We start from the raw sequence: 16,114 nt of genomic DNA, 5'->3' as shown, positions 1-16,114 counted from the left end.
CTAGCAATATAAGTAACATTTTTATATGTTATTATTTTGCAGTTTTGGACACTTGTCTTGATCTTATGGCCAGTCATTATTTTCATAATTTTGGCTATTACCCGGACCAAATTTCCTCCAACAGCAAAACCAACTTGTAAGTAGATGAAATTTATTTATTTCCCCAGTGTTTGTTTATTACCCAAAATTTATTTTGATACTGCTTCAATGTTTCCTGGTAAAATTCATTTTTTTGGAGTGCTATTTCTACTTGAAAGTATTTCTGTATATAGTTTGTGTGTTGTTTTCCTCTCAGTTTTTCAAACCAAAATATTGAATCTGTAATATCTACCTAGAAAAATAAGAAGCATGTAGAAGCCAGAACATATTCTAAAACTTTTCATAAAATTTTGATTCATTTATTATTTATATCATGAATCTTACATGGCATACACAGCATAAACTGGTAGCAATCTCAGTCTGGATTATTCTTTACTTTTGTAGTTGAAACTATAGACATATATTTGATCAACTGAACAAGGCAAATCCAGAGGACTATAAAAATCTCTTTGTTCTCTTCAAGACTGAGAGTTGAATGGCAGAAATGTGTCAATATGCTTTGTCTACAAGAAGATTGTTTTTTAATTAATAGTTTCATTTTGTCACTGCCAAATTATAAAACAGGCGGAATACTCGACTTAGTCCATTACCCTCCCCGCTTTTTTGGATACAGAACAGATATCCAGAAAGGATTCAGATAAATACTCAGAAGTAAGGATGATGTTTTTAAACCTCATGATCAGACAAGGGCTGTCTTGACCTTTTTTTTTTTTCCTATTAGGAACCAGTTTTCTTAGTAAAGGAGTAAACGTTAAGTTATATGTTATAAATTTCCCAAAGCTGCCATCACCAACAAAGCTTCTTATAAATCAAACTTTTGTAAATCAGATTGTATTTCAAGTAAATTATAGTAATTGGCTAATAAAAGAATCCAGTGCTGAATTATTTTATGAAAAGAATAACAAGCTAATGACTTTTTAAAATTACCTAGTCCTGAGAAACAAGAGCCCTATTTGAATCACGCATCTTCGGATAATTCAAAAGAAGATATCAATTCAATTGGTGTAAATTGTGTAAACTCTTGGTGCTACAATAAGTAATTCTTAAAATTTGAATAGCAGCTTTTTTCTAAAAGTTTTTTTTTTCTTTTTTTTTTTTGGTACCGACGATCAAGCTTGGTCCCTTGTGCTTGCAAGGCAGGCACCAGAACCACTGAGCTAAATCCCCAGCTCTTCTAAAAGGTTTCTACACAAGTCATTATATAGAGTTGTTGGTGAGATTTTATTAAATTGTTATGAAAACTCCAAAATTTTATTCTATTTATAGTGAGTATGTTAGCTCTTTAGAACAAACTGATCTCATTGTGTACTGTTGGAGTTTATGAATTTGTCTAGATCTCAGGTATACAAGATACAAGAAATAATGCATAAGCTTTGGAAATTATACATTCAACATATAAGCAGGGCAAATACTCTTTGAAATATCTTGCTTTAAGATGCTAATCATCAATTGCTAACTATATTGGTAGGACTTTAATGCCTCCTTTCAACAGCTCATTTTTACCAATTTCTTTTTTTATAAAGGATTTTTCAGTTACATAAAATTCCTCTTGTGAAATTTCCAAAGAAGAAATACAAAGTCTAGGGATGACTTATCTCAAACTAACTGGTGCCATGATAGCATGTAAAGACACTTGGGGAAATTATGGACCACTCTTATAACTCTACTAAATTAGGAAGAAAAAAGTGGAGAAACTATGTAACATTTCCTCCTAGGCCTAATCTAGAGGGCTTCAAAAAAAAAAAAAAAAAAAAAAAAATAATATTTGAAAGGAGATGAACAGCTTTAAAAAAAAAAACTATGGACCTATTATCATATTGGAATAGTAATTAGCTGTAAAGTGATTTTCTGTAGATAGGAAAGAAAAAATATATGGTATATTTCAAACACCAAAAGTGTATTTGATAGCCATGTCCACAATATGAGCCTCAGATTGGACGCTAGCTTATTGGTTTGCTATCAGAACTGAAAGCGACCCTCTTGCTTTACACATTAGTAATTGGAACCCAGGAAGATTTTAGTTTACCAAAATTGAATTATGTGAGATATGGAAGAAAGGTATTGGAGGCCACCTTTCCTTTTTCTTTGTTCATGAGATTTGTAACCATATCTTCCTCTCTCACACACTAATTGTTCCTCAGTCTGGAACTTATTTTGGTAAATGAGAGCTAAAAAATTATGCCCAGTTTTAATTCATCTTATTATCAGTAGACTATAAAATGTACATTAAATTGTAATTATATAAAATTGCTGTTCTGTAGAACAATTCAAAGAAACCTTAGAAGCAGTTCTCTCTCTTGTGTTAGAGAAGGAATACCTTCCAGATGATAGTTTATTTAGGTAATTTTACTGATTTAAAAAAAAATCTTGTGTTTGTCATACCTAGCTAGAATCCTGAACAACTAAAAATGTCTCAAGAATGATAGTATGTATTTCTTGATCTTATGTGGCATGCCAGCCACTTAATTTGGTAGTGACTATATTGTTCGTTCATAGTAGAGACAACTAATGTACAGTGAAACTAGGCAACTTGACTAAGATGGCACAATGAAGAAATAGTGATGTCCAGATATGAACCTAGGCAGGGCACCAGAATCTAGTTTTATATTCTTAGACTAACATTCATTACATGTAATTTTTAGACTAAATTTTCATGTTATATCACTTAGATTTGGTAAAAAAGAACTAAATGTTAGAAATTGAAACTATCAGCACTTCTCTGTCTCTATCATGAAATGAAAAGATTTGGAGAGATGAGTTTCAATGTAGGTTTCAGAGTTGGCCTCCAGGTTAGTATCTATGTAAAGTGCTCTCTCTGTGTGATTAATTCTTTGCATCAATCTAAAGTAGTGTCACAGAAATCAGTTCTTGTTTCAGAGTTAAAGTCCTCACTAGACTGCAGGGCTAATTGGGCAATAGAGAAAAGATGACACTTTAGACTACACCCCTATTTCAAACTTGGCCATGCTGAGAACAAAGGTCGTAATTCCATTGTTAGTTCTGCTCCTGGAATAGGTAGTCAGATCTATAGGACTCGATAAATCATTCAGAAAAATATATTTAGTGACACAAAAAACTCTCTCCTTAGTGTTTGTGACTGATAAGCATCTGGAAAAGTTTGGATTTGGGGTAGCTAAGAAAGCAACTGCCGAGGAGGCGATCTCAATTGACACATACTGCTTACTTTCGGTATCATCTGCCTTCATTCACTCCCTTTTGTGTTGCAACAAACAGCTTAGGTAACCAGTCTCTGCAGACTGTAAATCCCCAGTAAAGAAAACCTCCCAAGCCTGGCAGGCAGGCCCTGGTGCTTCTTGTTCACATGGGGTGGAAATGGGCTGAGGAGCCAAGTTAGAAGTCATTCCAACCTCTTGATCTCTACACGCAGTGACTTGCTGAGAGGCAAATTTCAAAGCCAAACACCGTGCTTAGGAGCAAAGGCAAATGAAGCAACATAAACCTCCGCAAAACTCATTTAGACTGAGCCCAGCTGAAATGTGCAGTATGTTTGTCTCCTTCCCATCCATACATGCACAAACACATCCATACATTCATACATGCAAATGCAAGAAAGTCCAGGCAAGCAGTTCTTAAGTATTAGAGGAGTAATTTTCAAAGACAGTAAAATCCTGCCGTAATGAGATAAGTAGATGCCAAAGAATGCACTCATGTCAAACAAGGAGTTACCATTTTTGTGTGATATGAATGGAAAACAATGTTTTCAACTGCTTAAAAATAACACTAAAAGCATAATGGAAATTCCACTAAGTACAATCATATATTGAATGAATCCCCATATACCTCAAGGCTGTCAATTTTTCATGTCTTTGTTCCCGCAGAGGATAGAAATTCAACCCACCACACGTTGGTAACTGGTAGCTGAAAGAAGCCAACTGAATTATATCCAAAATTCTGTTATTCAGGTTTATTCTAAATGCCATCCATCCAGATATGACTCAATCTGACTTCGTAGCATGGCTTTTGATAAAAAGTGTACAAAAAGTATACTTTTTGTCTTTAGGGATGCATAAAGATAATAGTAAGGGTGGACAAATGTTTGTCAAGCATTGTTCTGAGTACTTCGCATATATTATCTTAGTTAATATCACATAATTTTTTGACTTTTGCTAATGAGAAAACTGAGGCACAGAAACGTTAAGTAATCTATGAATGTTCACATGTTTACCATGTCCCAAAGCCTGGATTTTAACCAGGTATTTTCCTGCAGATAGGTGGTTTTATCTATGTCTTGGGTGTCGAGTGGCAATCCTGCAGCCTGGATAGTATCTCCTTTTTCTTCCTCATGCCATCTGTTAGCAGGATTATAGATTCAGTTAGGTTGGAAAGTGAGCTCAGTAGGCTTTTCTACTTAGCAGCAGCTCTAGGAAAAGTCCTGAGGAGGAAGACAAGTTATTGGTTTACTGGTGGCTTGTGGGAGCCATACAACTTCTTCTACCCTATGATGTCCAAATTGCTGAGAGGAAATTATTGCATAGTCTGGTGTTGAAAGAGCCTCAGAGGCATCTCATGGGGAGGGTTGTGACTGTCCGAAGAGTGAGGCCTTTCCTGTGGGATGTATCTGGGGAAGGAAAGACAGGAGTGTGTGTACAGAATTCCAGGGTGTACCTGCTTCCCAACACATGCATGGTTTAATGGTAAAAATAATTGAGGGACTCATAGTGAAAAATTCTGTTGTCTTGATTGGCTCAAAATTTATAGATTGAACCTGCTGCAAAAGTGAACTCAGTTGGTTTTTCTACTTGTCAGTCGGTCTAGGAAAAAACATGCAAAGAAGATTGAAATTATTGATCAACCAGTGATTTATGGGATCCACATAAGTTGTTATATTTATGACAAAAGTTTTTGCACTGAGAAGATCAGGATTTAGCATCATTAATCTTCTGCTGGTCATTGTCCCATGCAATTTCTCCATTCTCATAAGTTTCAGGAACATTAGTGTGTCTCTCAAATTAGAAACATCTGAGTTATCTTTGACTTCGCCCTTTCCTTCACCTGCCATGACCATGAGCTTTCAAGTCAGAAGCTGTCTTATGAAATGTGTCATCCTTTGGTTCAAGACTCTACTATCTTGGACTTAGATTATTTCAGTAGTTTTATGAGAGTGTGTGTGTGTGTGTGTGTGTGTGTGTGTGTGTGTGTGTAAGCCCTGCCTCTAACTCTTCTCATATTTCATCATCAAATAATTCCTCTAAAATACTCCTCAGGTGTATTGAGTTTCACTTCCTCTTTTTTTACTTTCAAGACCTTCATAATCAGGGTGCTTCCAACCTTATGTTCTTTCTATTCTACAATAAGATGCCTGTACTTAAATAGCAGGTATCTGAGTGTCCTTCTCATTCCTTTCCTAGTCCCACATCATTGCATGTGCTCAGATCTCCTCCTCCATGTTGCTAAAATTTAAGCTCACATGTAAGCTCCTTCCTGCCTTTCCTCCTCACCCAAATTCCAGTCATCTCTCCAGCATTTCGCTCTTGTTAGCATATTGGCCTGCAGTTGTATTTGCAGGCCTAATTCTTCCTTCTTGACTCACTCATCAGATAGTACCTTGACAGCAGAAATCATAACATCACACAGTGCTTAAATCACATTCAGCATGATTTCTGACACAGGGAACAAAGTAGGGATGGAAAAAGTCAAAATCTGATATATTTTAGAAGGTTGACATAGGAGATTAGATTATAAAATTCACCCAAACATGGATTAGTTAAAAAGAAACCTCAATGTGAACATGAGATGGGTAAAAGGCAAACAGTTAGCTTTTTTTTTTTTTTTTTTTTTTTTGGTTTGATTCTTTACTTCTCAGAGATGCATGTGAACCTGACTGTACCAAAAGAAGTCACAATCCTTGTGTTGAGAAAGGAAAATGATTATGAAACCCCATTACTCCTCCCCCACTAGATCACCTAGAAATTTCTGTCATGAATATTTGAAAATTCTGAGCACATAGGAAGAATTTTTTTGTACTCTGCTTCTTGCTTAACAAGTTTCAGAAATGCTAGAACAGTTTTTGAATTTCACAACCAAGGCCTTTTCCTTAAATCAAAAGTTAAAGACTTTTCTGGAAACCTTACTGACTCTCTACCGGGCAACCTGAAGATGCAGCCTGTGAAATACCTAGCACTTTGCGCCGAGACGTCCAAATCCAACAGGAAGAAGGAGAATGTGAACATGCCCCACTATTCCCTTGACTCTCAGGCGGTGCAGATTGATACATCCTACTGACGGGCAACATGGCAGAAGGATTTCTCGACCAATGCCCTCTTGGACTCAGTGCATAGAGTTGCATCAGAGAAGCTGAAATTCCTCTGAAGTGCAATGAAACTAAGTTTATCAAATAGAGAAATAAAGACAGAACAGCTGTTGATGGCATAGAGGCAGGCTGATTTTATTTTCTGTCTCTTCTGTATCATCTCCATTTGGGGGGATCTGCCTGACAAGTTTCCCAAAAAAGAGAGCAACCCTAAAATTGGCTGGGGGTGGGGGGCACCTGCCTTGCTTTTCTCTCCCTTCATAATGAGCAGGGGCCCTCTTGTTACTCTTAGGTGGGGAATGCCAATGCCCAATATATGGTACTAAAGATGAATAATTGATTATTTAAAACTCTCTTACAAGTACCATAACATTGCAGTGGTTGCTAATATCAGATGGTGTTCCCAGATCCTTTTGATGCAAAGAGCCAGACTTAAAAAGTCATTTCAGCTGATTCCCCATTGCTTACCCTGGAGCCCAAAGCCCAGACACGGGCTCACAGATGAGGCCCTGCCTACATGCTTGGTTGACCATATTTTCCCAAGTGACTTTCATTAAAACTTTCTTTCTCAGCATTACCCGGGAAACCTGGCCTACCTGACCTTAAGTCATTTTAGTCTACTCTCACTATTCAAGTCTTCTTATTCTTTTTGATTAGGTCACACCCTGTCCTTTACCTTTGATAAATGAACCAGAGTATTTTTAGAGTAAAGTAGCCCTCCTAGAAGAAATGCCACAGCACACAATATTCTCTGGCTTTCTGGTCAGTTAGGATTTCAATGTGGATTAGATAAGAATGCTCCATAATATTTTTATATTTTAAAACATAAAACCTTGATGTGGTTTTGGTATATAGTTACATGATTTCACTTACACATAAAGTTGTTATCACTGTAAGAGGTCATATAGAATTGAGAGCGCCGACTCCAGGCCCATACTACCTGACCTTGAACGCAAGCTGTGGACATTGTCTGTTGGATCTCCAAGGTTTGTTTTTCACATCTGTGTATTGGAGCTAATTACAACATCTCCCTTATTGTTGTGAGAATTAAATGAACAAATAATCCTGAAATACATAGAAAATTGGTTGGTGCAGAGTAACAGTCACCTTAGCAATGAATATTATTTTATAATATATTGTTTATATTATATTACATATGTATAAGTTACAGCTTCATTTATGGAATATAATTAATATAATTTAGTGTCTCAAGATGGTTTGACAGATGAGGAAACTGATGTTCAGAAAATTGAAAGACTTGACTGAAGTTTCCCAGTACATTTTTTTGCCATCATCATTTATTAATGTCTTAAGCCTAGCCCAAGGAAGCCAGAAGTCTTCAAGGCTTTCAACTTTAGAGGAGAGCAGAAGTATTTCTGATACAACAGTGTAATGTGAAAACCCCACAGTGGAGGGAGGTCCAGGAGCAAAAGTAGAAAACACGATGGAGTCAGCCTTTGCCTGGGGTTAGCCTGGGACTGCAGCCAGGCAAGTGCAGCACAAAATTCAAGAGGGGGGTTGGCCAAAAAAATCAGTGTTTGAGATCAATTATATTTCAATATAATTACTTCAGAAATAAAAATCATTGCAAAAACACTATGATGAACAAAGTATCAAATTTAAAATATACTAGGATCAGGGTTATGGATTTCTTTTTTTGCTTCAGCTTCAATGTGGCTCACAAAGCACCACCTGGAATATCAGGAAAGGCTTTCCATAGAAGTTTGATCTTAGCAACAATTTAGAAGGGTTAGTAGGACTTTATCAGGTAGACAGGAAGCACCTTGGTATTTCTTACATGGTATAAGCAACATGGGAGGAGACAGAGGATAGGAAAGAGATGTGCCAGGAATTAGGAGATTGTCTGAAAAAGCACAGATTTATTCAAAGTGTTGGTAAAGAGCCAATTAGCCAATAGCAAAATTATTAGATTTTATTTCAGAGGGGATGAGAAGCCTCTGAAATTTTTTACCACGTTAATTTTATTTTTAAATATTTATATATATTTGTATCCATGCTCATTAATAAAAAATTCAATAAGGTAATAAAACTAGTCATGCTGTAAAAAGTGGAGGTCTTGCATAATCTTGCCCTTGACTTTGTTAATATTTCAGTGCACATATTCCCTATACCAAGCACACACATATACTCACTCACACATGTGCACACACAAAACAAACACAAGGCCCTGGGATCAGATGATATTTTGCATTGTGGATGCAGGGTGGATGATAGAGAAGTGGAAGCAGGTGACAGGTTGGGCATGAAGTTCTAGGGCCTCACTAACCCAAACCAAAAGTGGTTTCCTCATTTGTCTGCTTCTCATCATGAGAATGAAACATTGAGGTAGGTATGGTACTTTCAAGAAAAGAAGCATATTTAGTTCCTGGGTCTTGATTCAATGGTATGATGCTAGACAGAAGCACTTTCCAGAGCCATCCTAAGCAGGAAGCACGGGAGCACGGGTCAGGAATCACATGGCCTTCTGAGGGCAACCCCAGTGATCTCAGGATATCTGTTACTATTTGGATCCGATACAAACCACAAATGCAACTTCAAGTTCAAAAACTACCTTTTCTGGTCTTCATTTTTCATCAGCTCACCATGGTGAATATGAACCAGAGAATGGATTTCAGTTTTTGAATAATTTCATAGAACTTGCTTTTACCTGAGTTATCCTGCAGCGTTGCAGTGACTTCCAGCATTCTCTGCTTCATTCATTCGGCTCTTCCACTGCACTGTAATCTTTAGGATATCAGAAATTCAGACTACTTTTCATGCCTTTTGTTGAAGATAACGTTGACAGAACAGTTGAGAGGAGGAGAAAGCCTCCTCTCAGAGAGTACTGTCAGATTAATGACAAAGGATAGAAGTGTTCACAATTTCCTGAGCAGGTGTTCCTCCAAAATCATTTCATGGTTAAATTGCATGCCCACAGGAACCCAGTTTCTCTTAAACAAGTGCCTCACACTCTAGCAGATTAACACTGTGCTTCTGATTTCAAGGGAATGAGAAATTTCAACATCTTTTCACTCATGAAATTGCTGCCCTATGTGGAAATGGTAGAATTATCCTTCCAGAGATTTGTATCTATAAAGGATGTCTCTTGGGCTATAAAGGCTAGGACTGCTTCCTGTCCTCAGGTTGCTCACAGTCTAACGGTGGAGTGCAGAAACACACATGAAAGGCTGTATGCCATTGCACATTTTCAAATAGTCAAATACAAGCAAGTATTTGGTACAGTACTTTGCACATGACAGGCATTCATACATTTATAGATCAAGAGGGACATGTAAGTGAGTACTCAGAAAAATAAGTACAAAGTAGATGCAGCTACTACACAAGTGTTCAGGAAAATAAGTATGAAATAAGTATCATTAGCAAAAAAAAAACAAATTTTTTTTTTTAAAAAGAGAAGCTTGCTTCAAATTATGATAATCATTAATTACCCCATGAGAAGTGAAGAAGGAAGGAAAAGAAAAAGAATTACCCCAGGATTAAACTATGGTTTTGGAAGGAAAAAAAAAAAAGAAAATATAACAAGAAGTGTAGGAGGGTTTCAAAAGAGGAAAAGAGCATGTTCAAAAACCTTGAGGGAGAAATTCTCAGGGGTTAGTGGCTAACCATAGGGCGACTCATTTGATACAAGAGAGTGTTTTGCTGGAGAGTAAAGGAAATCAACTTTGGTGGGGATGGATCATGTAGGAGTTTAAATACTAGACCTAAAATTGTCTATTTTTATCCTGTAGTAATGAGAACACTACAGCCTGTAGGAAATTTATTTAGTTTTATGTTTATTAACATAGATGGTAAACTAAGGGGAGCTAGAAAGGAAATAATGATTATTTACATTCACCTAGATGTTATTATCACGGACTCTATGATATCTATCACTCTATAATGAATTTCCCTTCTCCCAAATTAGTGGCAATAGCAGTAAACACTTATCTTCCTTCCTGTGGATTAGAAACTAGGGTGGCCTTAGCTGTAGAGTTTGAGCTCAGAGTCTTTCATAAGATTGCCATCAGGATTTTGGCTAGTGCTATTGTCATCTTAAAACTTGACCAGGGCCAAAGTAGAAGGCTTACATGGCCCAAAAGCTGGTACTGATTGTTGGTTAATGGCCTCAGTTTCTCCCTGCAGGGGCTTCTCCGTGGATTGCTTGAGTATCTTAAGTATGACATGACAGCTGACTCCTCAGAGCAAAAAATTCAAGAGACAATAGATTAGATGCTGTCCCTTTTATGACCTAACCGTGGAAGCCTCCGATCACCTCTTCTACCACACTTTGTACATTAAAGGCAAGTCATAAGCCTGACCCATATAAAAGGGAAGGAAATTCGGCCCCAACTTACTAAGAAAAATTCCAGAGATTCTATGGACACATTTTAAATCCACTATACAGACTAATAAGATTCAGTGTTGCAATGAAAGCACAGATGAATATGCTCAAAATATTCAACCTCATCATGACAGTCTTTATTGCTTTGACCAAACTGCTTTCCTAGCACCTAGCATAGTGTCTGCGTGCTGAGGCACTCATTAGTTTTTGAACTATGACTATATAATAGATGAAGACATTTGTTTTCAGAGATTTACTGACAGACCTTGGTATGTGTTGAAGCCAAGATTTAATTCAATTTGATTACACACATTCTCTTTCTATTCACTGTGTGATCTGTCAAATAGAACCACTCCTGTCTATTAGATAGGCTCACCTTGTTGTTGGCATAGCTAACAGAATCACTCTCTGGAATATTGCCTGGCACTGAGTGGTCACCCTCCAAATATTTGTTGAACAAATGGATGAATTTGGAGCAATAATAATTGAAAGCTAGAGGTATAAAGAAGTCTGTTCAAATTTACTCACAAGTCAATGGAAAACTGAGGAATACAATGTAGAGTTCTTGTCTCTTGGGCAGGTTATCATTTTGCCATATTTATTGAAAGGGCACCATGTTTAAAGTTTAGAAGTTAGATACTAAGAGTAAAGAGTATATGGAACTCCTGTGGTTGGAGAAGATCTCTGAATCACTCATAAGAACTCTACGAAAAATGAACTTTATATCACTTCAGTACTGTTTTGGACACAAACTTTTAAACAGTGGGAGAACGGTGTGTGGGGGTGGGGGTGGAAGTGTGATAAGTAATGACCAGCTGGGATTCCTTCTATAGCAGTAGAATTAAGCGTAGACATTTAACCCATAAAAAGAAATGAGTGAATTAGGGTACTTCATGCTACACATGATTTGTCACATACCTTGCCATAAGGCTCTAAAATGATTTATTCTAGAAAACTTTTCTACCAAAGTTAAACCTAAATTGATTTCTCATGGTCCCTTACTATTTTTAAGAAATTTTTCTTTTCCTGGTCACTAATTGCAATCCTATCTTCTATATCTGAAATTCTATCTTCACATTGGCTCATTCTGCTGTGTAAACTTCCAGTGGAGCTTTTGATCTCCTGGAAATCTGTGTGCATATGTTTTATGGATTCCATTTCTTTCCTACATTAGGATTTCATCATGTTCCTCAGCTCCTCTATTTTTTTTTATCTGTGTCCACTCTAGATTTATTAATCATGTCTTGCACTATGGGTACAATCTCTATTGTTATCTGAGAAATTATTTATGATTATTTGTGATTCATTTTTTCCAGATCCTCTTTTGTTGCCAGTTCAGGGAGTCTGCATTGTTGAGTATCAGATTTTTCCATCTTGTTTCTCTTTGGGGCTGCCTTATGTGATCTGGAAGTCTGATTTGGGGATTTGTTTCCATGTCAACAGATACAGCCTGCTGTGTCTTTGTTGAGGCAACTCTTTGCTTACTCAGTGGTCTTCAATTCTCAGCAAGCCACCAAGAGGCATTTTTCTGCTATTCACCAGCACACCAATTCCTGGGTTTAGAATGGTGGCCTTATGGATCTTTGAGCTCATCTGTTATCTGGGCAGGCTTCTGGCTGAGGCCTGAGCACACTTGGGATGGTATGTAGGTGTGCCTCTTGCTGGGGCTTCTATATACCTGTTGCCTGAGAGGGCCTTTGGCTGGGGAATATGCTCCCCCATTCATGTTATTTGAGCAGGCTTCTGGCTAGGGTCTCCACCAGATAGAGTATAGGGCTGAGCCTCTGAGTGAAGCTTGTGTGCCTGCGTAGCTCTTTTCCAGGCACGCTCTTGGCTGGGCAAATGGGACAATCAATTCCTTTCACAATAGTATCCAAGAAATTGAAATACCAACGAGCCTCACCCTAACAAAATAAATCAAGGAACTCTACTATGAAAACTATAGCACTCTGAAAAAAGACATTAAAGAGGATATCAGAAAATGGAAAGATGCCTCCTGCTCCTGGATAGGAAGAATCAACATAGTGAAAATGGCCATGCTTCCAAATATGCTATATAGATTCATTGAAATCCCAGCAGCATATTTCACAGACCTTGAGAAAACAATCCAAAAATCCATTTGGAACAAGAAGAGACCTAGAATAGCGAAAGCAACTCTAGGCAATAAAGACAAGGCAGGATGTACCACAATCCCCAACTTGAAGCTATATTACAAAGCTACAGTGATTAAAAAAAATAGCATGGTATTGGAAAAGAAACAGACTGGAGGACCAGTGGAATAGATTAGAAGATGCAGAAATAGCTCCAGACACACTCAGCCACCTTATCTTCAACAAAGAAGCCAAATACCCTCACTGGAGAAGAGATAGCCTCTTTAATAAATGGTGCTGGAAAAAGTGGGTTTCAACTTGCCAAACATTAAAACTAGACCTATATCTCTCACCATTCACTAAACTAAAATAAAAAAATTTAAAGATCTAAATATTAAAATGGAAACACTAAACTGGCTGGAATAGAAGTTAGGTAGAACGCTTAAAGATATTGGTGTAGGAAAAGATTTATGAACAGAACCTCAGTTGAATGTGAACTAGCACAAATAATCAACAAGTGGGATCTTTTCTTATTAAAAAGCTTCTGCCCAGCAAGAGAAATGACCAACAGCATGAAGAGAAAACCCACAGTGTGGGAAAAATTTTCACCAGCTGCTCCTCAGACAAAGGTCTACTATCTAGAATATATAAAGAAATGTAAAAAATCAGCCCCCCCCACATTTAAAGACCCAATCCGAAAATGGGCATCTAAAGTGAACACATTTCTCAGATAAAGAAGTAGAAATATCAAATAAACATATGAAAAAATGTTCATCATCATTGGTCATTCGAGAGATGTAGGCGAAAACAGCACTGAGATTCCACCTCACCTCAGAAAGAATGGCTACTATCATGAAATCAACCAAGTGCTAGTGGGGTTGTGGGAAAAGGAACCCTGCTCCACTGCTGGTGGGAGTTCAGACTGGTGCAAATCTGTGGAAATCAGTATGGAGATACCTGAAAGAACTAGGATTGGAAGTCCCATTTGGTCTAGCTATTCTCCTGCTGGGTATCTTCCCCAAAGAATTAGGAGAATCATACCACAGTGATATATGTGCACCAATGCTCATAGCAGCACAATTTGTAATAGCTAAAACTTGGAAGCAGCCCAATTGCCCATCAGCAAGAGACTGGATAAAGAAAATGTGTGTGTGTGTGTGTGTGTGTGTGTGTGTGTGTGTGTGTGTGTGTATAAAATGGAGTAATACTCAGCTGTAAAGAATGAGAAAATAGAGTCATTTATAACTAAATGGATGCACATTGGGGCAACACTTTTAATTTAAATAAATAGGACACACATGTGTAAACACCAAAGTTTCTCTAGTGTGAGAAACTGAAAGTAAAAATAAGGACTAAAAGATATAATAGTGTAAAATAGGAAGAAAAAGTGCAAAGGGGAAGAAGAAGTGAGAGGGCCAGGGGAAAGGAAAGAAGAGAATGGAATTAATATCAGAAAATGAAAAAAATGGAAACAAAGTTTTTGTATATAGGGAGGGAAAAGGGATGGGGAAAAATAAGAATGAAGATTGATTATGTAAAGTTACACATTTCCAACAGTGAATGTCATTATATTGTATACCTTAAATGTACCCATAAATTAATTTTAAGAAAATTAAACCTAAGTGCTTTGAAAACTTCACTCACCTTCACAGAAATCTGTGAACTTTATTTAACTATTTTCAGATGTTCTGATAAGTAGCTCTCACAAACCAGAAAAAGAAGTACAAGAACTTTAAAAAAAAAACAAAAACGTAGATTATATTATTTTAAGAACTAAAATTTAAGGTTCTTATTTTGATAACTTATTTCTAATTTTATGTAGAAGTCTGGCAATGACTATATAATCTGGTAGGTAAATAACCAAGACCAATATGTTTCACAAGAAAGATCGATCTGGAATTTATTATTAAATCTGTGTTAATATTAGCAGTGCTAAATATAGCTAGATCTTGAGAACAATAAAGTCAGTTTTCCTGAAATGTTAATGTGGATAATATTAAAATTTGGCTCAAATAAAATCTATACTTGATCTTAGCCAAAAGGCCGAGAAGTGATTACTCACATAAAATCTAAATCAAATAAACAATAATGAATAGGGTTAATTTCAAGCATTAGGAAATTTACTTAAGCCATTAGAGCCATGATTCCAATTCCCATTTTGACACATAGATTTTCAGACACTTAGATGTGTATACTCCTTAACATTTTATCTACTTATTAAACACTTGTTTATTATAGCACCATACGGAATCTAAAGAACACAAGGTTCTTAGATTGAAAACATATAATCAAGTTGTGGTGACTCTAAACGCTATGGTCTATTGGAAAATCAACTCTGGTTGTAGGAACAAAAAATGCAAAAAGATTTAAAAAAAAGCACAAGATCTTCAGAGTCTGGGGAAGTTAGGCAAAGTTTAATATTGTAAACAGGACTTAAATTGAACCCTGGGGAAGACTGATAGAATAGTTGAATTTGCACGGAGAGGAATGGAGAGTTTTTTAAAGGAAGGAAGAACATGAACTAAATTCATGATGGTGAAGATATAATGCAAATGGTGTTATATTGCTTCTGGGAATCTTCTCTGAACCACTATCCACCCCTCCTGTACAACTGTATTTTACCAGATATGCATGTATTTATTTGATATCTATACTTTTGGTCCTCTTTCCTGAGATCTGTCTCTAACACTGTACTACCAGATATCAGCAGTGCCTACTATGTGATTCTTAGTAGATCAATAAATGGCTCCCCTACTGTTAGATTCCACTGGGCAATGAATGAGAATGGATAAAATAGAAGCAGAAGAGCTAGTAGCTCAAATACCAGGATGAAGATGTCAAAATGTCTTTTTCTGATAAGCCACAAAGAAGGTGTGTGGCAATAGGAATATGGTGTCTGGTGCCTATTAATCAGATAGAGAAGAGTAGATCAAGGTTAGCAAAGACTGGTGTAAGAAAAATAATTATAGAGTTATAGAAATTACAGTGGAAAGTAGTGAGCTCTCTTGCTAACATAATTAAAGAAGAAAATAGAGAAGATTAAATGATCTTAAAGATACTGGGAAGAGAAAATTAGTAGGACTTGGAGATTGAATTTGTGGAGCCAAGGAATAGTATAAAATAAAAGCACTTTCTGGGAGTCTCAGAAAAAAAGAACAGAAATAACTAACAACAATCCTTCATTTGTAATGTTGTCTTTCACTTCTTGTATTATACTGGAAGATTCATTGTTGTGCTTTCTATTTTGCAATGAAAAAATCAAATTCTTAGAGAAGTAAATATAGCATATTTACTTAGGTATTTGGTCAAAGA

General features: G+C 36.7%; 1 protein-coding gene across 5 annotated transcripts in view; it reads left to right on the top strand.

The window, feature by feature from the left end:
* Abca12 (ATP binding cassette subfamily A member 12) overlaps window positions 1–16,114 on the top strand; it is a 183,158-nt gene that overhangs the window by 26,574 nt on the left and 140,470 nt on the right. For all 5 annotated transcript variants that reach the window (XM_010616024.1, XM_010616023.1, XM_010616026.1 and 2 more), the window contains one exon: window positions 43–136. In XM_010616024.1, the coding sequence (XP_010614326.1) occupies window positions 43–136 (94 nt within the window). The remainder of the gene's footprint in view (window positions 1–42; window positions 137–16,114) is intronic.

Source organism: Fukomys damarensis, unplaced genomic scaffold (assembly GCF_012274545.1).
Source record: "Fukomys damarensis isolate Sample0158 unplaced genomic scaffold, DMR_v1.0_HiC HiC_scaffold_16, whole genome shotgun sequence".
Lineage (NCBI taxonomy): Eukaryota > Metazoa > Chordata > Mammalia > Rodentia > Bathyergidae > Fukomys > Fukomys damarensis.
Note: the sequence above shows the minus strand (reverse complement) of the source record. Positions and strands in the feature narration are given on the sequence as shown.